General features: G+C 46.3%; 1 protein-coding gene across 2 annotated transcripts in view; it reads right to left on the reverse strand.

The window, feature by feature from the left end:
• Positions 1-20814, reverse strand: part of NMNAT2 (nicotinamide nucleotide adenylyltransferase 2) — a 147977-nt gene that overhangs the window by 23896 nt on the left and 103267 nt on the right. For both annotated transcript variants that reach the window (XM_045452626.1, XM_045452627.1), the window contains exons 2-7: positions 10504-10592; positions 9623-9690; positions 7491-7569; positions 4321-4447; positions 2574-2654; positions 1347-1391 (exon numbers count right to left, since the gene is read on the reverse strand). In XM_045452626.1, the coding sequence (XP_045308582.1) occupies positions 1347-1391; positions 2574-2654; positions 4321-4447; positions 7491-7569; positions 9623-9690; positions 10504-10592 (489 nt within the window). The remainder of the gene's footprint in view (positions 1-1346; positions 1392-2573; positions 2655-4320; positions 4448-7490; positions 7570-9622; positions 9691-10503; positions 10593-20814) is intronic.

Consider the following 20814-nt stretch of genomic DNA (forward strand, 5'->3'; position numbering starts at 1 on the left):
AGAAACATACATTGAACACAGTTGAAAGTCTAAAGACTGCTCTGAGCTTGGCCGCTCAGGAAGACTTCCCTGGGAAGGTAGTTCCCTGCCAGGTGTGGAAATGCAGGAAGTAGGAGTGCAAGACTTTGCTCTCATCCTTGCCATCGGGGGTGTTTGGGATTTGTGTGACCTTAAGACAGTGAAGTGCCAGTAAATAAAGGACATTAAAATGCAGAAAATAATTCAGAAGTGAGGAGGTTTGAGTAGCCACTATCTTTGTTGTTAATACAGTTTATTTAATCATTACCTAATATAATCTTTAGTATTGGATGCATTTAACAACGAGTTTGCCAAAGTCCTGAAACTCTTATAAATGGTTCTAACAAAACAGTAGGAGTTAACTCAGGTACGCCACTGCTCTGCAGATCAGAGGACGTGACCCCGAGGAGCCCCTGGAAATGATGTCACATCTGCTGGGCCTCCGGGAAGAGAACCTCATGCTCTAGGCACAGTCTTAGGCTCCCAGGGCCATGGCAGGAACACCTGACCTCCAGCCCTAGACACAGGAATACCAGGAAGGGATGGCCTGGAGTATCTTGGCAGCTGGAGTTTAAGATCGAGTGTGTCTGCTGGACACCAGGCTGCCCATCATGCTAGAGCCCCAAGCATTCCATTTGTCACTGGCCCCTCCCTGTCACCTGGTACTGTGACAAAACCAGCTCCATCCTGGCATCTGTCTGTTCTTTCCTCAGCTTCACACACTTGGGTCTCTCACCCACTCTGGAACCTTGGAAAGAATTCAGTTTTCTGGTTTGCTCCCCAGGGTTACACAGGACTCGGCTCATTCCCACGGAGGGGTCAGCTCCTTCCCGTCCAACAGCTCAGTGGAGCCACCATCCACCTGCTCTGGCCTTGGGCCCACACACACCCTCACACAGATAGTGGGTGCCTTAGCGTCCACCCAAGACTGGGGGGAGGTTGTGGAGGTGGCTCTCCGCTCCTTCTCCTCCTTGTCCTCCAAGCTCACAAAATAAGGAAGAAGATAAGGAAGGGCAGGGGAGCTCTTCTGTCTCATGCAATGTTGTGGGCAAAAGAATGATCTCTCTGGCTGGCACTGAAGAGTAAGGTCCACATGTTTTGGATGAGGGAGAGGAGGCTCTGAAGGGAAAATTACCAGCCCATTCAGTCCTCCCTCCTGGGAGCTGGCCAGATAGATAACGAAGAGAATGATCAAGCTTGGAACAATCATTCGGAGAGTAGACCCTATTGCAAACAGAACCCCAGGGATTCAAGCCTCTCTCCTCCCCACTCTGCCCCTAATTGAGGCAGGAAGCTCCAAGTGTTTCCGCTTTTTCAGCCACACTTACCAATCTCCTCGTACCGCATCACCGTGCCCAGATTGGCATTCTCGTCTAGGGAGGAAAGAGGGAACAGAGAAGCATTAGGGAACTGACTTAATGCTACCCAACACACGGTCCGCCCGGGGGCCTACTCAGGAGTATGTGGGATGGGATGGAGTAGGTGGGAGTAGGGGGTCATCACCTCCCTGCACGGGGGTGGCAGGGGAGGGGGCATCTGTGAATGGAGAGATGTCCAGCCTAATATGGAGAGGGAGCATCTCCTCACGGTCCAGGGCAGGAGTTCCCATCTCTGGGACTTTAAGAATTAGACAGCTTCTCTGGGAAGCCAATGACGAACACACACACACTCATGCTGAGAGCCTTCTGTTTCTTTCTGTATTTTAGGGAGGTAGTCCACAAAAGCAATGTCCTCTAAGCCTAGGGAGACCGCTTTTAGACTCACAAGGAGGTGACCCTCTCTCCTTAGTGGTTACCTGGTTCAAAGAACAAGCAAAACTGAGCATGTTGAGATTTGTCACGTGACAGATACAGCAAATACCCGTGGAAGACAAAGACAGAGACTTTGACCTGTGCTCTTAAGTGTGCAATGCCTGCATGGGGGTTCACTGGGTGTGCACTGAACAACAGAGGTGCCACCTAGGTCCCCTGTCTCCTTTCCTCCTCTTCCATCTCTCTTAGTTCCTTTTCAAGATGCCAGAAAATGGACATCTCAGAAATGGCAGAAATCAGCCCCAAAGAGTCAAAGGAATGAGGTCTGGACCTTCAGCTCTCTGCAGAATTGAACTGGGGGACCCTGAAAGAGCCCCACAGACTTCAGATATTCTCATCCCTGCTGAGCCCTTGAGGGAACAGCCAGAAGCAGAAAATTAAGGAAAGAGCGTGTGTGTTCGTAGCCTATCAGCAGGAACACAGACACTGCCAGAGCTGGGAGGACCTGAGGGAGGACTCTGGGCCCCTGAAAACTCTTCGGCATGTGGCCTCATTCTGTGTGGGAGACAGGAAATGAACACATCACCGCTGAGGTCTCCCGGCAGCCCGAGGGCAGGTGGGTCACGCCTTTGGGGTTCCCCTAACTGCTTGGCACTGCAGGCCTGGGGACATTCCTGTTTACCACTGTTTTCTCTCCATCACTGCTTTATAAATGGCCACCCCATGGCAGGGGGATGTTTGCTGAATGAATGAAGGGAGGGGACCAAGAAGAGATGGGACCGGGAAAGGTCTTTGCTCCCTTACCCACAAAGGTGAAGCGCTCCACTGGTGGGCGGACACAGCAGATCCGGCTTAGACTTTCTCCCACCTTCCCCAAGATCTTGGCTATAGGAGAGAGCAAGACAGACAGGGACAGAGAGAGAGAACCACTCACAACTTATACCCAGCATTTGGGCCACTTAAACACCGGGATTGCACTGGAGGGGGCAGGGGTTGAGCGGTGGGAGGCACGAGGGTAGAGACAAAGAACAGAAATATGACAGCAAACATTCCTTCTCATTTGCAGTCCAAGGCACAGGCATTTTGAACCACAGACTGGAATCTCTTTTCTGCTCATGTTTATTATTTCGTGTTGAAAGTTGGAAAATATAGAAGAGGAAAATATAAGAAGAGGAAGATAAAAAACACCCATAACCCCACCCCTGGAAATAACACCACTGACATGTTGGTATAGTATTTCCTTTCCTCCATTAAAATATATATATATATATATTCTGCAGCTATGTTTGCATAAATTGGATCGTAGTCTGCATTTAAAAGGCATAGAGGCTATTGGCTTTTTTCATTTTTTAATATGAGCCTTGGCCTTCATGCCTTCCCATGAAGATAGACTTTGTAATAATCAGACATCCCACTTTCGCTGAGGGGGATCTGGTTTTGGATGATCTCTCTGGGCTGTAATCCAAAAAATTTTTCTGAGCCCCCACATGAGAGCTAAGTAATTCTGGCTCTTTGTGGACTACCCTGTTTATAACAGACTAATAACATAACAGCTTATGGCCTCTAGGCTTGAAAAGTAATACCAGGATCTGTCTCTTACAATTGGTCTGGTAAAATATATATATATTTGTATATATTAGAAAAAACAGGGACCAGGGCACCTGGGTGGCTCAGTCGGTTAAGCAACTGACTTCAGCTCAGGTCATGATCTCACGGTTCGTGAGTTCGAGCTCCGCATTGGGCTCTGTGCTGACAGCTCAGAGCCTGGAGCCTGCTTCGGATTCTGTGTCTCCCTCTCTCTCTCCTGCTCATGCTCTGTCTCTCTCTGTCTCAGAAATAAATAAAGACATTAAAAAAAATTTTTTTTTTTTTTTTTAAAGAAAAAACAGGGACCTTGGAATCAGATAGTCCTGAATATGAATTCTGGCTCTTTTACTTTTTGAGCTGTGTGATCTTCAGCGAACTCCTTACCCTCTCTGAATCTCAGTTTTCTCTTGATAAATGGGAACATAATATCTATATCACAGAATTACTGCACTAAATGAGAATCTGTGGAAATTACTGAACATCGTACAGGCCTACAGTAACAGGTGTTGAGTAAATGTTGAAGCCCTTTCTGTCACTGAAAAGATGGCTAAGAGTGTGAGATGCTGAAATGCAGATGCCTGGGTTTGACTCCTAGTCCCACCACCTCCTCACTGTGTGACCTTGGGCAAGATCCTCAACCCCCTTGGAAGAGGCAGAGAAAAATGCTGCCTTATTGTATCATTAATTCCCAGTTAAAGGAATTGTATTTATATTTAAATGCAGGGGAAAAAATGCACACCACCAACCCTGTCTCTCTCAGTCTCTCATTGTGACTATTTCTCTCTGATGCTCTATTTTAAGGACCAGGGCATCCGTATCACCTTGTTAAAAATGCAGATTATCGTCTCCCTCCCAGACCTACTAAATCAAATTCTGGGGAAGGACCTAGCAACCTGGACTTCAACAAGCCCTCCAGGTGATTCTGAAGTTTGAGAACCATGGCCCCACATCCATGTTGCCCTACCTGCAGTGGGCTTGGTGGACACATTGCTGTTCTGGTAAATGGGCTGAGGGGTCTCATTTTGGGGCTGTCCGATCACAGGCGTCATGGAGGGTGTGTTGACATTGGAGAGGATGCAGCCAGTCACCCGCTGGGGAAAGGGAGAGGTGCAAGGTCAGTGTCATTAGCCAAGTTACTTATGAGAAGCATTTCCCAATTATCTCCCAATGCTCATCTGCTCATCTATCATGGGGAGGCCACTCGGAGCTGAGGGAGAGCGCAGTGGTGGCAAGAGCGGGTTCTAGACACGGCCCCACTGCGTGGTTGCACTAGGCTGGCAGAAGGCCGGACAGTTCAGTGCTGCAAAAGCATGCGATGTACTGTTGCACAGACACTGGTTCAGGCTGAGCCCCCTCTGTCACTACGTGACCTTGGATAGTTAACTTCTCTTGAACCTCAGCTCAGGCGTTGAACATGGACAGGCCACATAGCTGCCTTTCCGGGTTGTGGGAGGATTAACACGTGAGCATTTGCAAAGCATTTGCCCGTAGAGGTAGAGTATTTGCCACATGACGGCTGATGTTGTAACCTTCTGTGTAACGTGCATACCTGCCCTCCCTGCCTGCTTCACGGGGCTCAAATGAGGTCATGTCTGCGAAAGGGCTGTGTGAGCTTGGGAAAGGTCATACAAACACCAGGCACTATCACCACCTGCCGCTTCTCCAGGCCAGAGATGCCAATGACGGGCAGAGCCAGAGAGTGGTGCCAGGCTGAGCAGGATGTGTTTGTGTTGCAGGAAGAGGGGGTGGGGTTCTGGCACTCTCGCGCTTGCCTGCCAGTGTGAATACACATTCCAGAGCCAAACGGAAATTCTATGTGTATTATCCATTGTCCTGTGTTATCTGGCCCGCTGCTTCCCTCTGGTGCCGCAGAAAGCAGAGAGCTGATAAGGCAGCATTTTTCACAGCTGACCCAGAAGCAACCCCCCCTCCCCACGGTGGGTGGGAGGGCCTGCCACTGGGCAACTGAGAAACAAAGGATGGATTTTCAATCCGTTTAGCTTCACAAGGGCCATTGCTGATTCAAGGTCCCTTCCCTGAAAGCCAGCATCCCACCCCGCGGCCCATGACTCGTTCTGGATTATGGAGTCCTGAGGCCAGAGAGCCCCAAGCCCCAGGGTTGTGGCAACCCTCGGAAGGGACCCCTTCCACACAAGCAGGGAAGCATGGCATCCTTCCAAGCCCTAGAAGGGCTGACATTTGTTTTGTGGGGTGACCTGTCACTTCTGTCGTGTTTCAGACAGGAGGAGGTCACAGCAGCATCCAGTCACATCTGGGAGCCAGCTGAGGCCGGGACAGCACGGTCTTCTCAGCCTGTTTTGCGGGATTCTCTGCCCAGTGGTGGTTGCTGGAGTGGAAGGGGCAGCCTGCTTCCTTTTTAGTATTATTTCAGCTCCAGAAAAGAAAAGGCCACATTCTCATTTAATAACAGGTCTGGTAGCTGAAGAATTTCTTCCTCCTGCTGCACTGCACCATTAATCCCAATGGACTTGTTCTGGGTAGAGAAGAGAAGGACTAGCCACATGCCCTGTGCTGCCCTCATTGGCAGCCTCCGTGGGCTCTCAGATCCTCAGGGGCCTTTCCAAGCACGGCCTTGAGTCACCTGTGAAGTGTGCCCTGTGGTAGTCTCTCCAACAGGAACATGGCCTGATGCCAGAACTGAAGAGATGGGGAGCTATCAGCTCCTGCTCCAAGACAGGGACTTACATTCTCTGCCAGCCTGTGCCCGTCCCTGCAACAGCTGGGACTCCTGGCTGAGCTCCTCTGGCCCAGACTCCTGCCTCTGGGCATGAGTAACAAAGGGAGGCTTTGGGAGGCCCAGGCATTTAGACAGCAAAATAGCAGCCAGGCTTCATGGCTGGTAGAGCCAGGTCTCAGGCACGTCTGCAGGGTCCCTGATTCCTCCTTTCCATCATGGAGCCTGAGGCTCCTATGTGACTAGAAGGAGCCCAGGCCCCCAGCTGTCCCCCTCCCCCACTGCCATGTAGTGTGAGAAATAAACTTATGTGAAGTTGCTAAGTGTTTAAGAATGTTTGTTACTACGGCATATCTTAGCCTATCCTGACTGATACACCCTTATGTAGTAAGACAGGATGTCTTTTCTTCCTGCCATTGTTGAGACCAGCACAGAGGGTCAAGTCAGGGCCACCCTGTCTCAGAATCCTTTCAAGGGGACCGGAAAAGACTCAGGGTGTGTGTGAAGGGTTCTGAAAACAGAAGGAAGGGAAAATGGGTTTTCTTCAATTCGAAGAGGGACAAACCTGATAGATGAAGCAATAGTCAGCTAGGCCCTTTCCCTCCTCCTCTTACTCCTGACTCCCTGGCTTGTTGGGAGCCCTAAACTCCAGCACTATTAACATGAAGCACAGCTGCATGGTTGGTGGAGTGTGAGGAGATGGGGGCTTGCTGATGGCTCCCCAAGGAGAAGGTTCTGGCCTCACTGACAGAAAACACAGATGGGTAGAGGTGCTCCCTGAGTCAGAACAATGCTATCTGGACTGCCATTTCGGGCTGGGGAAGGCATGGTGGCCATGCCAGTGGAGGTGAGTAGGGTCCACTGCATCTTGTCTCAGTCGGTCGGGCCTCCTCCTATGGATGGCACAGCTCTACATCCGTTACTGTGGAAGTCGATGGGCTGGTATTGATCTGGGAAGGGTGCTTTCTACATATTCTGGCCAGTGCTGCTGACTGGTGTGGGACTCGTTCTAACCTGGCAAGCAGCTCTTCAGTCACTACAACCTGGGCACAAGCCACTGAGCAGTGGCTGTATGTCCTCAGATAGGTTGGCTCACCTCTCTGTGCTTCCTTTTTTATCCACTAATATAACACGGATCAGGACATTGTCTGCCTTGAAATCCTCCCACGGGGGTCTCCTTAATCCCACCTTGGATTTGCTGTTGGAAGGTGAACATCGCCCCGAGTCATACTGAGCAGAGGAAGCAAGACAGGGGAACAGGCTCTGGAGCTGCTTGGGTTCGAGTTCACTGCCCTCCTTCCTGCTGCCCGGGGCTTGGTTTCCCATACAGCTGTCTGGGAAGCAGGAAACTGAACCAGGTCAGTAGGCCAGCAGCAGCACCCTTACCGGCCCGCCCAGCTTCTGGGGGCCACCCACCCCTCAGCCACAGCCCAGCTCACCTTCATGAGGTCCCGATGATGTTCCAGCACACTGCAGGTTGTCTGCCAGGTGTCCTGATAGCACTCCCACGGGTCCACCCTGACATGACCAGAAACAGGTTTCCCTGGGTTTCCATTCTCAACACTTTTTCTTTAGTAGTTCCTTCCAGAGACTGTATAGCTCGGGGCGCTTAGCAAACCTGCTCACACTGTGTACTTAGATCCCAAATCAGAACAAACATGGGCTTGAAACACCTTTCTACCCCCCAGCTGCCCCCTCTGTAAAACCAGAGGAGTATGGGGCTTTGGGAAAGTTACATTGTCTTTTGGCTGTCACTTTCCCCACCTGTAAAATAACTACGGTAACTCTCTTGTGGGGTTATTGGAAGGGCCCAATGAGTTTTATATATAGAGTCTCACTCTTGTGCTTGCCCACAAGATGGAAATTCTCCTCTGAGCCTTCTAGGATTGTGATCAGGATTAAAAGCCAGGCCCTCGTTGAGTGGTGGCTGCAGATATCTGACTTGGGGAATCGGCCCCTGTCTGCCTCCCTGTGCAGGTGGGGGGCCTTGTGGGCATGGGGGGGGGGTGTATATCAGTCAGACTGAGAGGCGCAGACCCGCGTGCTGGTCCACCCCTCCTGTACACGCAGATGTGAAATGAGCAGGGATCCAGCCCCAGACTGATGCAGCACTTGGACTTAATTGCCAACTTAATGAACCGCTAAATTGGGATATTTCTCAAACATCTAAGCAGTTGAGCATTCCCTGCCCACCTCCCACCATGCACACGCACCAAAGCTTCCCAGGGGTAAGATCTCCCTAACCAAAAACCCCTGAGAGTCAGCCTGTGTGTCAGGCTCCCCATACCCCTAACCACCGCCTCCCCTGAGACAGGCAGACACCATACTGGCCAAGTCCTGGGGCTCAGCCCTTATCTCTAGAGCTACCTGAGCCTTGCTAGTGATCTCAGTTCTTAGAATTCTGCCTTTTCCCAATTGCCTAGAGCAGTGCAGGTGGGAAGTGCTGGGTGAACATTCGATGAATGAATGAAGCAATTATTTCAGGATCTTCTAATCACATCCAATCAGGATCGACCTCCTGCCCAGTGTCTCCCCCCTGGACCCCGCTTTCCCCAGAAGATCGGGAGCCAGAATGTGTAAAGGCCTCGCTTCTATCCCTGACTTGACCACAGACGTGTTGTACATGCTCAAACCCCTCGACTTCTCCGGGCATGTCTCTCATCAGAGAGAAGGCAGCTGTCTCTCGACCCAACCTACATCTTCAGGGGATGAGATAGTCTGTAAAGGGCAAGCGTTTCTTACACAAATCACTGCACACAAATGGTGAGGATCACTATTTAATTTTCACTTCGCTGCTCTCCTTCCCGCCCAGCCCGTCTCTTCCGTCTCATTCTGAGGTCAGCTTTTCTTCGTTTCCCTCCTTTCACGGAAACCTCTAGGTGCTGCTTATTTTTTCCAGGGGGAGATATTACGGTACAAATGGTGCGCCATTATTTTTTTTAAACGCCATTTTCTCATGCAAATGATAACCGTAGGAACTTTGGGGAGCATAATTAGCATAACTAGTGGAGGAGGCTCGCTTTAATTACAAGGCGAGCCGTGCAGATAATGGTGTCTGCCATCTCAGTGAGGACTGTGCCCAGAGTCTGAGGGAAAGGCCTTGAGTGCTCGCTCGCAGTGCCTCTGTGCCACGGTCAGCCTGGAGCCCTAGGGAGCCAGAGTCCTGGAAGGGGAAATAGGCAGGGCCAGGGAATATTCCCTTAAAAGGTAGAGTTCACAGGAAGCAACTGGGGAGGAAAGTGGAGAGGTCTTTCAGATTTCCTGGCCAGGCCTCACCCCAAATCCAATGATGCTTCAGGAATACTGGATCCAAAAGTCCCAGGGCAGAATCAAGACTGAAGCTTCCCTCTTCAGTTTGGTGGGCGTTGTGGCTTGGTTAAAAGATAGAGCTCTTAGTTGGGCCACCTCTGAAGGTCAGTATAATTATTCCCTCCACAGTGGCTAACGTCTGGGCTGGCCTCCCCACCCCTGTGGGATCCAAATGGCTGAGAGGACGCCTCCTCCTCCTGCACTCACCCCCAGTGAGGCCCAGGGCCACCCACCTGATCCACACACACCAGGCCAGCCCTACCTGATCCAGTCGGAATTCTGGACGGCCAGCTGACACATGATGAGACGGTGTCGGCTTGACACAAGGCCCTGGGGAGCAACAGAGCAATCACCAGGAGGCTGGCTCCACTCCCCACAGCCGCCCTTGAGACGCCATCCCTAGCCGCCTGGTTATTCAAGGGCAGCCATTTGTCAGTGGTGACAGGGAAGGAGGGTGTGGCCGCCCTGCAAGTCCATCTGCCACAGAGACACACAGGGAGGGGCGGAGGGAAAAGAAAAGGAATGGAGGGCGTGGGAGTACATCACTCCCGACAGGGTCAGTAGGTGGACCTCTCCGATGAAGTGGCCAACTTGTGCCCGGCACAGGGACGAGACTTAACCAGGCAAACGTTGCCTTGTCTCTGGGCTCAAGCTGGCTGGTTGGGCGACCTCCCCAGAGGTGTGAGGTGTATCTGGGGAAGGAGGGGGATGGAAATGCCGGGAGGACCCCTAGATTTTCCCGGACATGAGGCAAGGAGGGAGCGGCAAGGAAAGGAATTTTAAACCAGAGCGTAAGAGGCAGAGATAGGTCTTTTCCTCCTAAAATCCGGGAAAGACTTGCCCAGCCCATCACCAGCTGCCAGGGTGGCTTCCATGCCAAGTCACTCTCGGCCCCCAGCGGGTGTGCCCGCTCTGCTGCTAATGAGTGCCGACGGGGCCTTGAGCTGCACGCAGCCGCAGTCACGGGCAGCTGCTCCTGCCAGCTGCCGCCCGGCCCCCACCCGCCCAGGTCTGACTGCGGTTCAGAGATGGGAGCAGGACGCCAGCTCTCGGGCATCTCGTGTTTCCGGGGAGTGAAGTGGAGATGGCAGCAGGGGCAGCCAGAGGAGCCATCAGGTTAGAGAGGGTGAAGGAGGAACCCACCTGTTTTCCATAGGAGTCGTGGACAGGAGAGACGATCCCACCAATCACAATAAACCTTCCAGTTTTGTGCAGATAATCCCTGGCTCTTTCTAATTAAGAGAAGAAAACCACCCGTTATAAAGAGGAAAGGTGTGGATTAAAGGCGATCATTGAAATCAATACATTCCCTCTCTGTAGGGTTTATGTCCTGACAACTTTCTTGCCATTTAAATGGATAGTGACAATTTTCGAAGTTATGTTGGTGATTCAAAAAGGTTATGGAGCGAGATTCTGGCCCCCAAAGCAAAAGGCTTTACAATAGGGGATTCGTCCAATTGTAAAGGTCCTCTGCTTGACGAGTGGGTAGCTTAGAGGGATTTAGAACAATCACCTCACTGAGAGCCACTCCAGGGACAAATGGGAATTTACACCTGTGATCACTCACAGAAATTCTAAAATGGACGAGTGACTTAAAAGGAGGAAGGAGAAGCAGTAACTGCCACCACCTTCTTATAATATGAAAGGTGGGCTGATGGCCTTCTCTCAGAAGAGAAAAACCACCAAAACAAACTTAAAAGGCCTCCTACATAATTAGGGAGAATTAACAGGAAAGCCATCATTATACTTGATTGAGAAAACTTCAGACACAGAAAAGCTTTTTTTCCTTTGCAAGGAGTTCGTGATGCTGCTTTTTCAAATTTACCAGACAAGCCCAATCTCATTTCCATGAGAAAATCTAGAAAACAAGGAAGGGCATGAAAATTTTGGTTCTGACTTCCAAAGGGGTTCAGCGTGCAAACCCAACAGGACCCAGCTTGTACTGCTGAGGAAATGTGGCCTGGACTTATTTGACAGGCGAGGGATTAAGGGGGGTCTTGAGTGGCGAGGCTGGCTGTGTAGTTCACAAGCAAGTTTCCAGGATTTCCTTGTTGGCTCTCTTACAACTCAAAAATAATTCTCACGGGGCGCCTGGGTGGCGCAGTCGGTTAAGCGTCTGACTTCAGCCAGGTCACGATCTCGCGGTCTGTGAGTTCGAGCCCCGCGTGGGGCTCTGGGCTGATGGCTCAGAGCCTGGAGCCTGTTTCCGATTCTGTGTCTCCCTCTCTCTTTGCCCCTCCCCCGTTCATGCTCTGTCTCTCTCTGTCCCAAAAATAAATAAACGTTGAAAAAAAAAAATTAAAAAAAAAAAATTCTCATCACATTTGCCTTTTTTTCTTTCAATGTGAAATCTCTTAGTTTCGTAAAAAAAAAAAAATTAATGGACTTTATTCTTTAGCAAAGCTTTGAATTTAAAGAATAATTGAGCAGATAGTATGCAGAGTTCTATATACTCAGCCCGCACCTTCTTTCTTATCTTGCCCCGACACGGTTTTCCCCTATTATTAATATCTTGCATGAGTGTGGTACATTTGTTACTCTTGATGAGTCCATACTGATGCATTATGATTAATTAACTATAGGGCATAGTTCCCATGAAGAGACACTCTGTGTTGTAGAGTCTTTGGGTTTTGACAAATGCATAATGACATGTATTCACCATTGCAGTTGCATAAAGAATAGCTTCCCTACGCTCAAAGTCCACAGTGCTCCACACCTATTCATACCTCTCCCCCCCGCCCCACCCACGGCCACTGGTAGCCACTGATCTTTTTATCACTTCTCTAGTTCTGCCTTTTCCAAAACACCAAGCAGATCATACAGAATGTAGCCTCTTCAGACTGGTTTCTTTCACTTGACAGTATGCTTTTAAGTTTCCTCCATGTAGTTTTGTGGCTTGATATCTCATTTTTTCTTCATTGCTGAATGATATTCCATTGTCTGGATGTATTACAATTTGTTTATCCATTTGTACCATGTGTTGATCCATTCACCAAGTGAAGGACATCTTGGTTGTTTCCAGTTTTCACTGATTATGAAAAAAACAGATGTAACATTCATGTGCAGGTTTTTGCATGGACATGGTTTTCAATTCGATTGGGTAAGTATCTAGGAGTGCAATGGCTGGATCTTATGGTAAGAGTATTTATTATTCTCCAAAGGTTCACAATAATGGAGAAACAGAAGGCTATCCTGATGGATCCAATGAGAGGCAAACTGGGTGAGTTCTACAGCTGTGGCTTTCAATGTTATTGCTGTAGTACTCCCACAGTAAGAAATACATTTCATATCCTGACATAGTACATACCCATGTATATGTATAATTAACTGAAACAAATATATTACAATACCCTTAACTACAGCAATGCACACTGACATTTTCCATGTATTCTATTCCAGCAATCATAAATTTAAATAAAAAGCTGATCAAAACCTATTATTGTGTGGCAACCTATAGTTTGAACAACTCTGTGCTGATGTTGAGATGTTAAGGGCAGGGGGAAAGGGGACAGGAGAGATTAAGTTTGCCTTTCCAAAGCACTCTAGCCAAATGGTTCAGTCTTACCCATTATTTTGGTCTATAGGAGGCCTGGTAGGGGTAAGGGTGAGGGTGAGGGAGGAGTACTATTGACCAAGCAAGTTGGAATCAAACTTCAGGGGGCCCCGAAAGCCAGGCCAAGGACTATAACTTTTATGCCAGTGATTGCTATCTGGTCAACAATATTCCTTGGACCACTTACACTGGAATCATTAGGAGGAGGTTATTAAAATATAGACTCCTGGGTCTTAGTCCAGAGTTACTGAATCAAAATCTCTGGGGTTAGGACTTAAGAGTCTACATTTTCCGTTAGTGTCCCTGGGTGATTCTTCTGTTCTCTGAAATTTGAGAACCATAGGCATACATAGACAACAACCATAAAGTTGAGAAGTATAGACAACAGAGAATCGTGGAAGGCTATTAAACAGGGAAGTGACATGCTCTGAGTTGGAAGAAAATTCACTCGCAGAAGGGAGAGTGAAGGTGGTGAAAAATCCTATCTTAAACAAGATAGTCATTCCTAGTGGGAAATATGGGGTCAGGTCATGAGGGATGGAGGAGGGAGATGACCCATCAAAACTTCCCAGGGAATGTCCAGGGACGGCAAAAGTAGGATTTCCTTCTCTCTTCAGACATTTTTGTTTGCTTTGCTTCTGAGACTTTGCAGAGGGATGTGTCAATGTATGTGTCATCAATCTCGTAGCCTGCACCTTTATGATTGTGCTAATAGTACTAGGTTTTATACCCAGCAATTCATTAGTTGCTTGATTATCCCCTAACTTGAATGTAATGTCAAGCAAGAAAGAGCTGGCACCCAGCTAAACACAAGTGGCCAGGAACAGATATGATTATTCTCTTTTCTTGTTTCTCAAAGAGATTCCAAATGCCTAAAGAGTCTGCCTAGTGACATCTAACTCAGGAAGTGTGGTTTTCTGGAAACAATACTGAACTTGGAATCAGAAGATGTCTAGATCTTGGGTAAGTCACTTCATTTCTCCAAGCCTTAAGCTTCCATATCTGTAAAATGCCTTCTTTGCAAGGTTGCTACGAAAATCAAATCAAATTCTCAATATAAAGGTGCATAACCCCCACATAGTTTCACTGGAGAATTCTATTAAACATTTAAAGAAGAGTTTAAAACAAAGCTACAGATGGATCTAATATAAAACATGCTAACTGTAGTTGAAAACTAAAATGGTTTTAACTCCCAATTTTAACGTGTATGTATTTGTGTGTTTCCCACACCACGAAGCAATTCTCAGACACTAGCAGGTATCCTACAGTCCAACTCAATTCTGACACTATCTACTTAGAGATAGTATCTGTCCCCATAGGTTAAGGGTTCAGCCCTACAAGACTGACTGCCTCCTCCCCTTCAGATGCCAAATTGCAAGGCCAGATTGTCACCTATACTTCTGACCACCTGGCTATAAATCAGGGGTTCCCACCGTCACCTCTTTGGGTTTGATTAATTTGCTACAGCAGCTCACAGAACTCAGGAAGCTCATTTACTCACTCAATTTATTACAAAGGATATTAAAGAATACAAAGCAACAGCCAGATGAAGAGATACATTGGGCAGGGTCCCAAACAAAGGAGCCTCTGCCTTTGTGGAATTTGGGGTCTCATGGTGTTTAGGATCCAGCATAAAGGTAAATGGAAGCATTCTGGTTCCCCAAACTAGAAGTTCTCCTAATGCCCTCCTTTTGGGGATTTTATGGAGGCTTCATCATATGGGCATAATTGATTAACTCAGTAGCCATTGATGATTGAGTCAGCCTCAAGCCAAGTCACCTCCCCAGAAATCAGGGGGTGAGAATGAAAGTCCCAACCCTCTATAGCTGGTTTCCCTGGCCAGGAGCCTCCATCCTTAGGTGTTTCCAAAAGTCGCTTCATTAACATAAACCTAGTTGTGGCAGAGAGGGGTTTGCTATGAATAACAAGACACCCATTTCACGTTTATGGTTCTGAAGCATTTTCAGGAACTGAGAAAAAAAAGACCAAATATTAGAACAAAATATGCTCTTCTTGCTCTCATTTCAAAGGCTTTGAGAGCTGTGGGCCAGGAACTGTGGATGACAACCAGATAGGTGCTTTTTATAATTCACAACACCACAATGACATTGTATTGTATAATTGAAATTTGCTAAGAGAGTAGAACTAAAATGTTCTCACACAAAAAAAGTATGTGAAGTGATGGATGTGTTAATAAACTAGATGTGTAGAGTCCTTTCACAATGTCTGTGTCTGTCAAATCACCACAATGTATGCTTTAAGTATCTTAAATTTTATATGCCAATTATACCTCAGTAAAGCTGAAATTTTAAAAACGAAACAAGTCTAGAGTCTCTTGCAGAAAATAGACAAAAGAGGAACACTTTCCAATTTATTTCACGAAGCCAGGATTACCCTGATACCAATGCCAGGCAAAGAGAATACAAGATATGCAAAAATCATTAGCAAAATATTAGCAAATAGAATCCAGCTATACATAGAAAGAATAATAGACGATAGCCAATTGGCATGTATTTCAGGCATGATGTTTCAATATCTGAAAAATCATTTAATGTGATTCCCCAAATTAACAATATAAAGAAGAAAATTCACATGATTGTATCAATTGATGCAGAAAAAGCAGCTGACAAAATTCAAAATTCATTCATGATAAAAACTCAGAATATGAGGAATAGAAAGGAACTTCCTCAACATAAGAAACATCCTTAAAAAACCTATAGCAAATGTCATACTTAATGGCAAAAGATAGAATGCTTTCTCCCTAAAATCAGGAACAAGGCAGGGACATCTGCTGTCACCACTGCTGTTCAATATAGTACTTGAAGGCAAGAAAAAGAAAAGTCATCGAGATCAAAAAGAAAAAAAAAAAACAACTATCTCTATTCACATATGGCATAAAAGTCTACTTAGAAATCCCAAGAAATCTACAAGGGAATTCTTAGAGTTAATTAATGAGTTCAGTAAGATCATAAGACACAAGATCAACAAAAGAAAGTTAATTGTATTTTTGTATGCTAGCAACAAACATGTGGAAACTGAAATTAAGAACACAAGACCACTTATAAAAGACCACTAAATAGACCACTAGAAAAAAAAAAGAAATACTTAAATATAAATATAATAAAGCATACACAGAACTTAGATGCTAAAAACTACAACCTGCTGATTAAAAAAAATCAAGGAAGGGGCGCCTGGGTGGCGCAGTCGGTTAAGCGTCCGACTTCAGCCAGGTCACGATCTCGCGGTCCGTGAGTTCGAGCCCCGCGTCGGGCTCTGGGCTGATGGCTCAGAGCCTGGAGCCTGTTTCCGATTCTGTGTCTCCCTCTCTCTCTGCCCCTCCCCCGTTCATACTCTGTCTCTCTCTGTCCCAAAAATAAATAAACGTTGAAAAAAAAAAAAAAATTAAAAAAAAAAAAAATCAAGGAAGATCTAAATAAATGTTGAAACACACCATGTTTGGGGCGCCTGGGTGGCACAGTCGGTTAAGCGTCCGACTTCAGCCAGGTCACGATCTCGCGGTCCGTGAGTTCGAGCCCCGCGTCAGGCTCTGGGCTGATGGCTCAGAGCCTGGAGCCTGTTTCTGATTCTGTGTCTCCCTCTCTCTCTGCCCCTCCCCCGTTCATGCTCTGTCTCTCTCTGTCCCAAAAATAAATAAACGTTGAAAAAAAAATTAAAAAAAAAAAAAAAAGAAACACACCATGTTTATGGATTAGAAGACATAACATAGCAAGATATTAATTATCTCCAAACCAATATGTAAATGAAATGCACTTCCTATCAACATTCCAGCAAGATTCTTTTGTGTAAACACAGGCAAAATAATTCTAAAATGTACATGGAAAGGGAAAGGAACTAGAATAGTTAAAACTTAAAAAAAAATGAGAAAGTAGGGAAATCAATCTATCCAAATTTTAAGTCTTTTTTTATAGCTATAGTAATCAAGACTGTGAGGTATTGGCAGAGAGGCTGACACATAAATCAATGAAACAGAATACAGTCTAGAAATAGCTCCACATACGTATGGCCAACTGCATTTTGATGAAGGTGTAAAAATAATTCAATAAAGGAAGGATAGTCTTTTCAATAAATGATGCAGAAACAACTGGACAGCCAAAGACAAAAATAAACAACAACAACAACAACAACAACAACAACAACAAAAACCCCTAAGTCAACCTAAATCTCTTACCCTATAGAAAAATTAACTCAAAATGGATCATAGATTTAAATTACGTACAATAAGAAACTTAAATGAAAATGTGGGAGAAAAATCTTTGGGCATGGGGCTTGGTGAAGACAGATATGACGCTGAAAACACGATGCATAAAAGAAATAACCCAATAAATTGGACTTTCACAAAATTAAAAACTTTTGCGCTGTCAAAGACCCTGTTAAGAGAAGGAAAACCAAGTTACAGACTGGGAGAATCCACATATTTGAGGATTCATGTCCAGGATATAAAAAGGACTCTTAGAGCGCAATAGTTAAAAAACAAAAAAACAAACTAACAATCCAACTAGAAAATGGGCAAAAATGTGAAGAGACATTTCACCAAATCAGACATGTGGATGAGAAATAAGTCTATGAAATGATGTTCGATAGCCCTAAGCATCAGAGAAATGTAAATTAAGACCACGAGGAGATATTGCCAATTCACCAATCAGAATGGCTAAAAGAGAAAATAATGACAATACCAACTGCTGACAAGGGCATGGAGAAACTGGATTTCTCCTACATTGCAGTGGAAATGGAAAATGGCAAAAAGCTACTCTGAGAAACAGTTTGGCAATTTCTAAAAAAAAAACAAAAAACAACTAAATATGCTCAATCATATAACCCAGGAATTATACTCATGGATGTTTTTCCAAGAGAAATAAAAACATGTCTATGTAAAAACCTACACATGGTTATTCATACTGGCCTTATCTATAATAACCAAATACAATAAATAAATAAAATGTCCTGCAGGGGCGCCTGGGTGGTGCAGTCGGTTAAGCGTCTGACTTCAGCCAGGTCACGATCTCGCGGTCTGTGAGTTCGAGCCCCGCGTGGGGCTCTGGGCTGATGGCTCAGAGCCTGGAGCCTGTTTCCGATTCTGTGTCTCCCTCTCTCTCTGCCCCTCCCCCGTTCATGCTCTGTCTCTCTCTGTCCCAAAAATAAATAAACGTTGAAAAAAAAAAAATGTCCTGCAATGGGTAAATTGTTAGACAAACAGTGGTATATGCATAGCGTGGAATATTACTTGGCAGTCAAAAGGAAAAAACTAGCAACAATTAGGATGGATCTCTAGGTCATCATGCTGTGTGGGGAAAAAAGCCAATCTCAAAAGGTTGAATACTATATGATTCCATTTACATAACCGTCTTAGAAATTATACAGATTAGTGATGGCCGAGTGTTAGGGACAGGGGTGGGGGCAGAGAATGGAGGTGGTGTGACTAGAAAGCTGTAGCTCCAGGGAGATCTTGGTGGTAAGGGACTAGTTCTATATCTTAATTGTGTTGGTTACATGAATGTACACGTGTGATAAGATGACATATAACTATAGATACACTTTATACCAATGTCAATTTCCTCACCTCCATATTGTACTATAGATACATAAAATGTAACCAATAGAGGTCGAGAGCATGGGGGAACTCTCTGTACTATCTTTGCAACTTCCTATGAAACTGTATTTCAAAATTAATTTTTTTTTGTTAAGTTTACAGTAAACTATGGAACATGGCACAATTGTAAGGTGGTAGTGTGCAAATCTAGGCAAATGACAAGCAAGCTCCTGGGGCTGGGTGCTTCTAAAACTTTTCTCTCTTCAGCCTTTTCCATTTTTGTTGCTGTCTGGATTCCAAGATTTGGGGTTGTTATGGCTTCGGAGGTATTGTCCAAAACAGTGTTTCTCAAACTTTGATGTGCATGTGAATCCTCTTGAGGGATCTTGTTAGAATGTCGATTCTGATTCCAATGGTCTGGGTGGGGCCTGAGATCAGGACCAGGATTAGGGTGAAGGGGAAAGGGCAGGATCATTCAAGTGCAGGGTCAGATCCTGTCTTCATTTAAAATTATTTTGTTCATCGTAGATATTTTGCAATAATTTTGATTTTTTTAAATGTTATTTATCCCCATTACTGAGTTTTTGAATTCCCCCCTTAATTTTTGCACTGGAGGGAGCTCTCCCCTTTGGCCTCACACTACTCCCAGCCCTGCCCCAGAGTCAGCATTTCCAGCAAACTCCTGAAGGGACCACTGCTGCTGGTCTATAGACTATATTTTGCATAGAGAGGGACTACAGACAGGTGCAGCAGCCCCTGCAACATTAGGGTCCCCGCCAAAGAAATTCTCCTCCCGCCCCAACTCCACCACCACCTCCACTTTGTGTGATAAGGGCATTTCTGGACATTGGCAGGTAGTTTCCTGGCAATGCTGTAGCTAGGGCCTGGAATTTAATTTCATGCCAAGCTTCCTGAGATGTGGTCTATTTTTGTCCCTCAGCTCTGCCCCAGAGGCAGAGCCAAATCCCTCTAACATTTTACACTCAGGTCCAACCCATCCTCCATTTGGCCTACCCTCCTTTCTCCTGTATTCACAGAGGAGGCGCCCATGCCACGGGGTGGCCTTGTTTTTTCCTGCCCTCAGCACCATGAGGATCCACTATTGTCTCACAACTCATTCCAGGCCACTCTAAACCAGGTAAATCTCCCCTCCTGACAGCCTGTGCTGTACCTACCAGCCACGGACAGACACAACACAGATGATTTGTCCATTAATAATAATTCATGAGACAGACATGTCTCGTCTGCCTCCTGGCTACACAGTGAAACCAGCTGATGGGTGTAATCTATTCCCTCTTCCAGAGAGTTAGTGGAGGAAACACTGTGGTCAGGGCATCGATACTAACTCCATTTTTCCTTTTCAGCTGCAATTAGAAATGACCCTTTCTGAGTTGTATTCACAGCTGGAACTGCCTGAATTTTTCTTATTTGTGAGTTTCACAATCGTGATCTGGATTTGTACACATTCTAAAATTTAGAGTTGTTTTTTTTTTTTTTATTTAAATATTAGAATGTTTATTGTATCATAAGGGAAGAAACAAAGTAGGGTTCTTCCTGCTCAGGGGTTGGAAATTGTTTTTCTTTTAAAGGAACCATCCCTGTGGCCTAGCAAACTGAACCTTGGACATTCCTTAACAAAAATTTAGTGAGCATTTCTCATGTTCAAGGCTCTGTGCCAGGTGGTGCTGTGGGAGACATAGAGAAGTAAAAGACATAGTCTCTACTTCCAAGGATCTTTGGTTTTTGATGCAGGGACACAATATGCTCTGCTTAGATAATGGATATAAACCTGAACAACAGCAACATTAAAATGCTATAGGATTTCATGGGAGGAAGTGATCCCAATGGGATCGGGTGGCCTGGGAAACTTTCCTGGAACAGATGAGACTTGGACTGGGTCCTGACAGTAGAGAAGAGGAAGACGTACTAACTGTGTCTTTTGATTTTTCTGTTTTCTGATGCTTGGACACCTGGAGCCTTGCTGGCCCTCAAGGGGACACCACTCCCAGGGTTAGCTAAATCCTAAAGACAGTAAACAATGCACCCGAGAGCACACCTTTCAAATGCAAACTAACCAATTCAGAGCCCATACCCACAAACACACCCTCTGTGTGGCTCTCTTGCAGGCCACCCCTCCCCCGCCCCATCCACCTGCCCTAATCACCCCAGGACCAGGTACCAAACCAATAGAGACAGCTTCTACATCACAGAACCACTGGAGGTATTCATACTGGCTAACTGTGAACCTGATTACCCTGCCTCCCCACTTCCTTCCTGCGGAAACCACAATAAAGGCTCTGGCCTGTGTTTCCCTGGCTCCCTCAATCTCCTGACTGGTGCCTCCCCTGTGTGG

The sequence above is a fragment of the Leopardus geoffroyi genome, chromosome C3, assembly GCF_018350155.1.
Source record: "Leopardus geoffroyi isolate Oge1 chromosome C3, O.geoffroyi_Oge1_pat1.0, whole genome shotgun sequence".
Lineage (NCBI taxonomy): Eukaryota > Metazoa > Chordata > Mammalia > Carnivora > Felidae > Leopardus > Leopardus geoffroyi.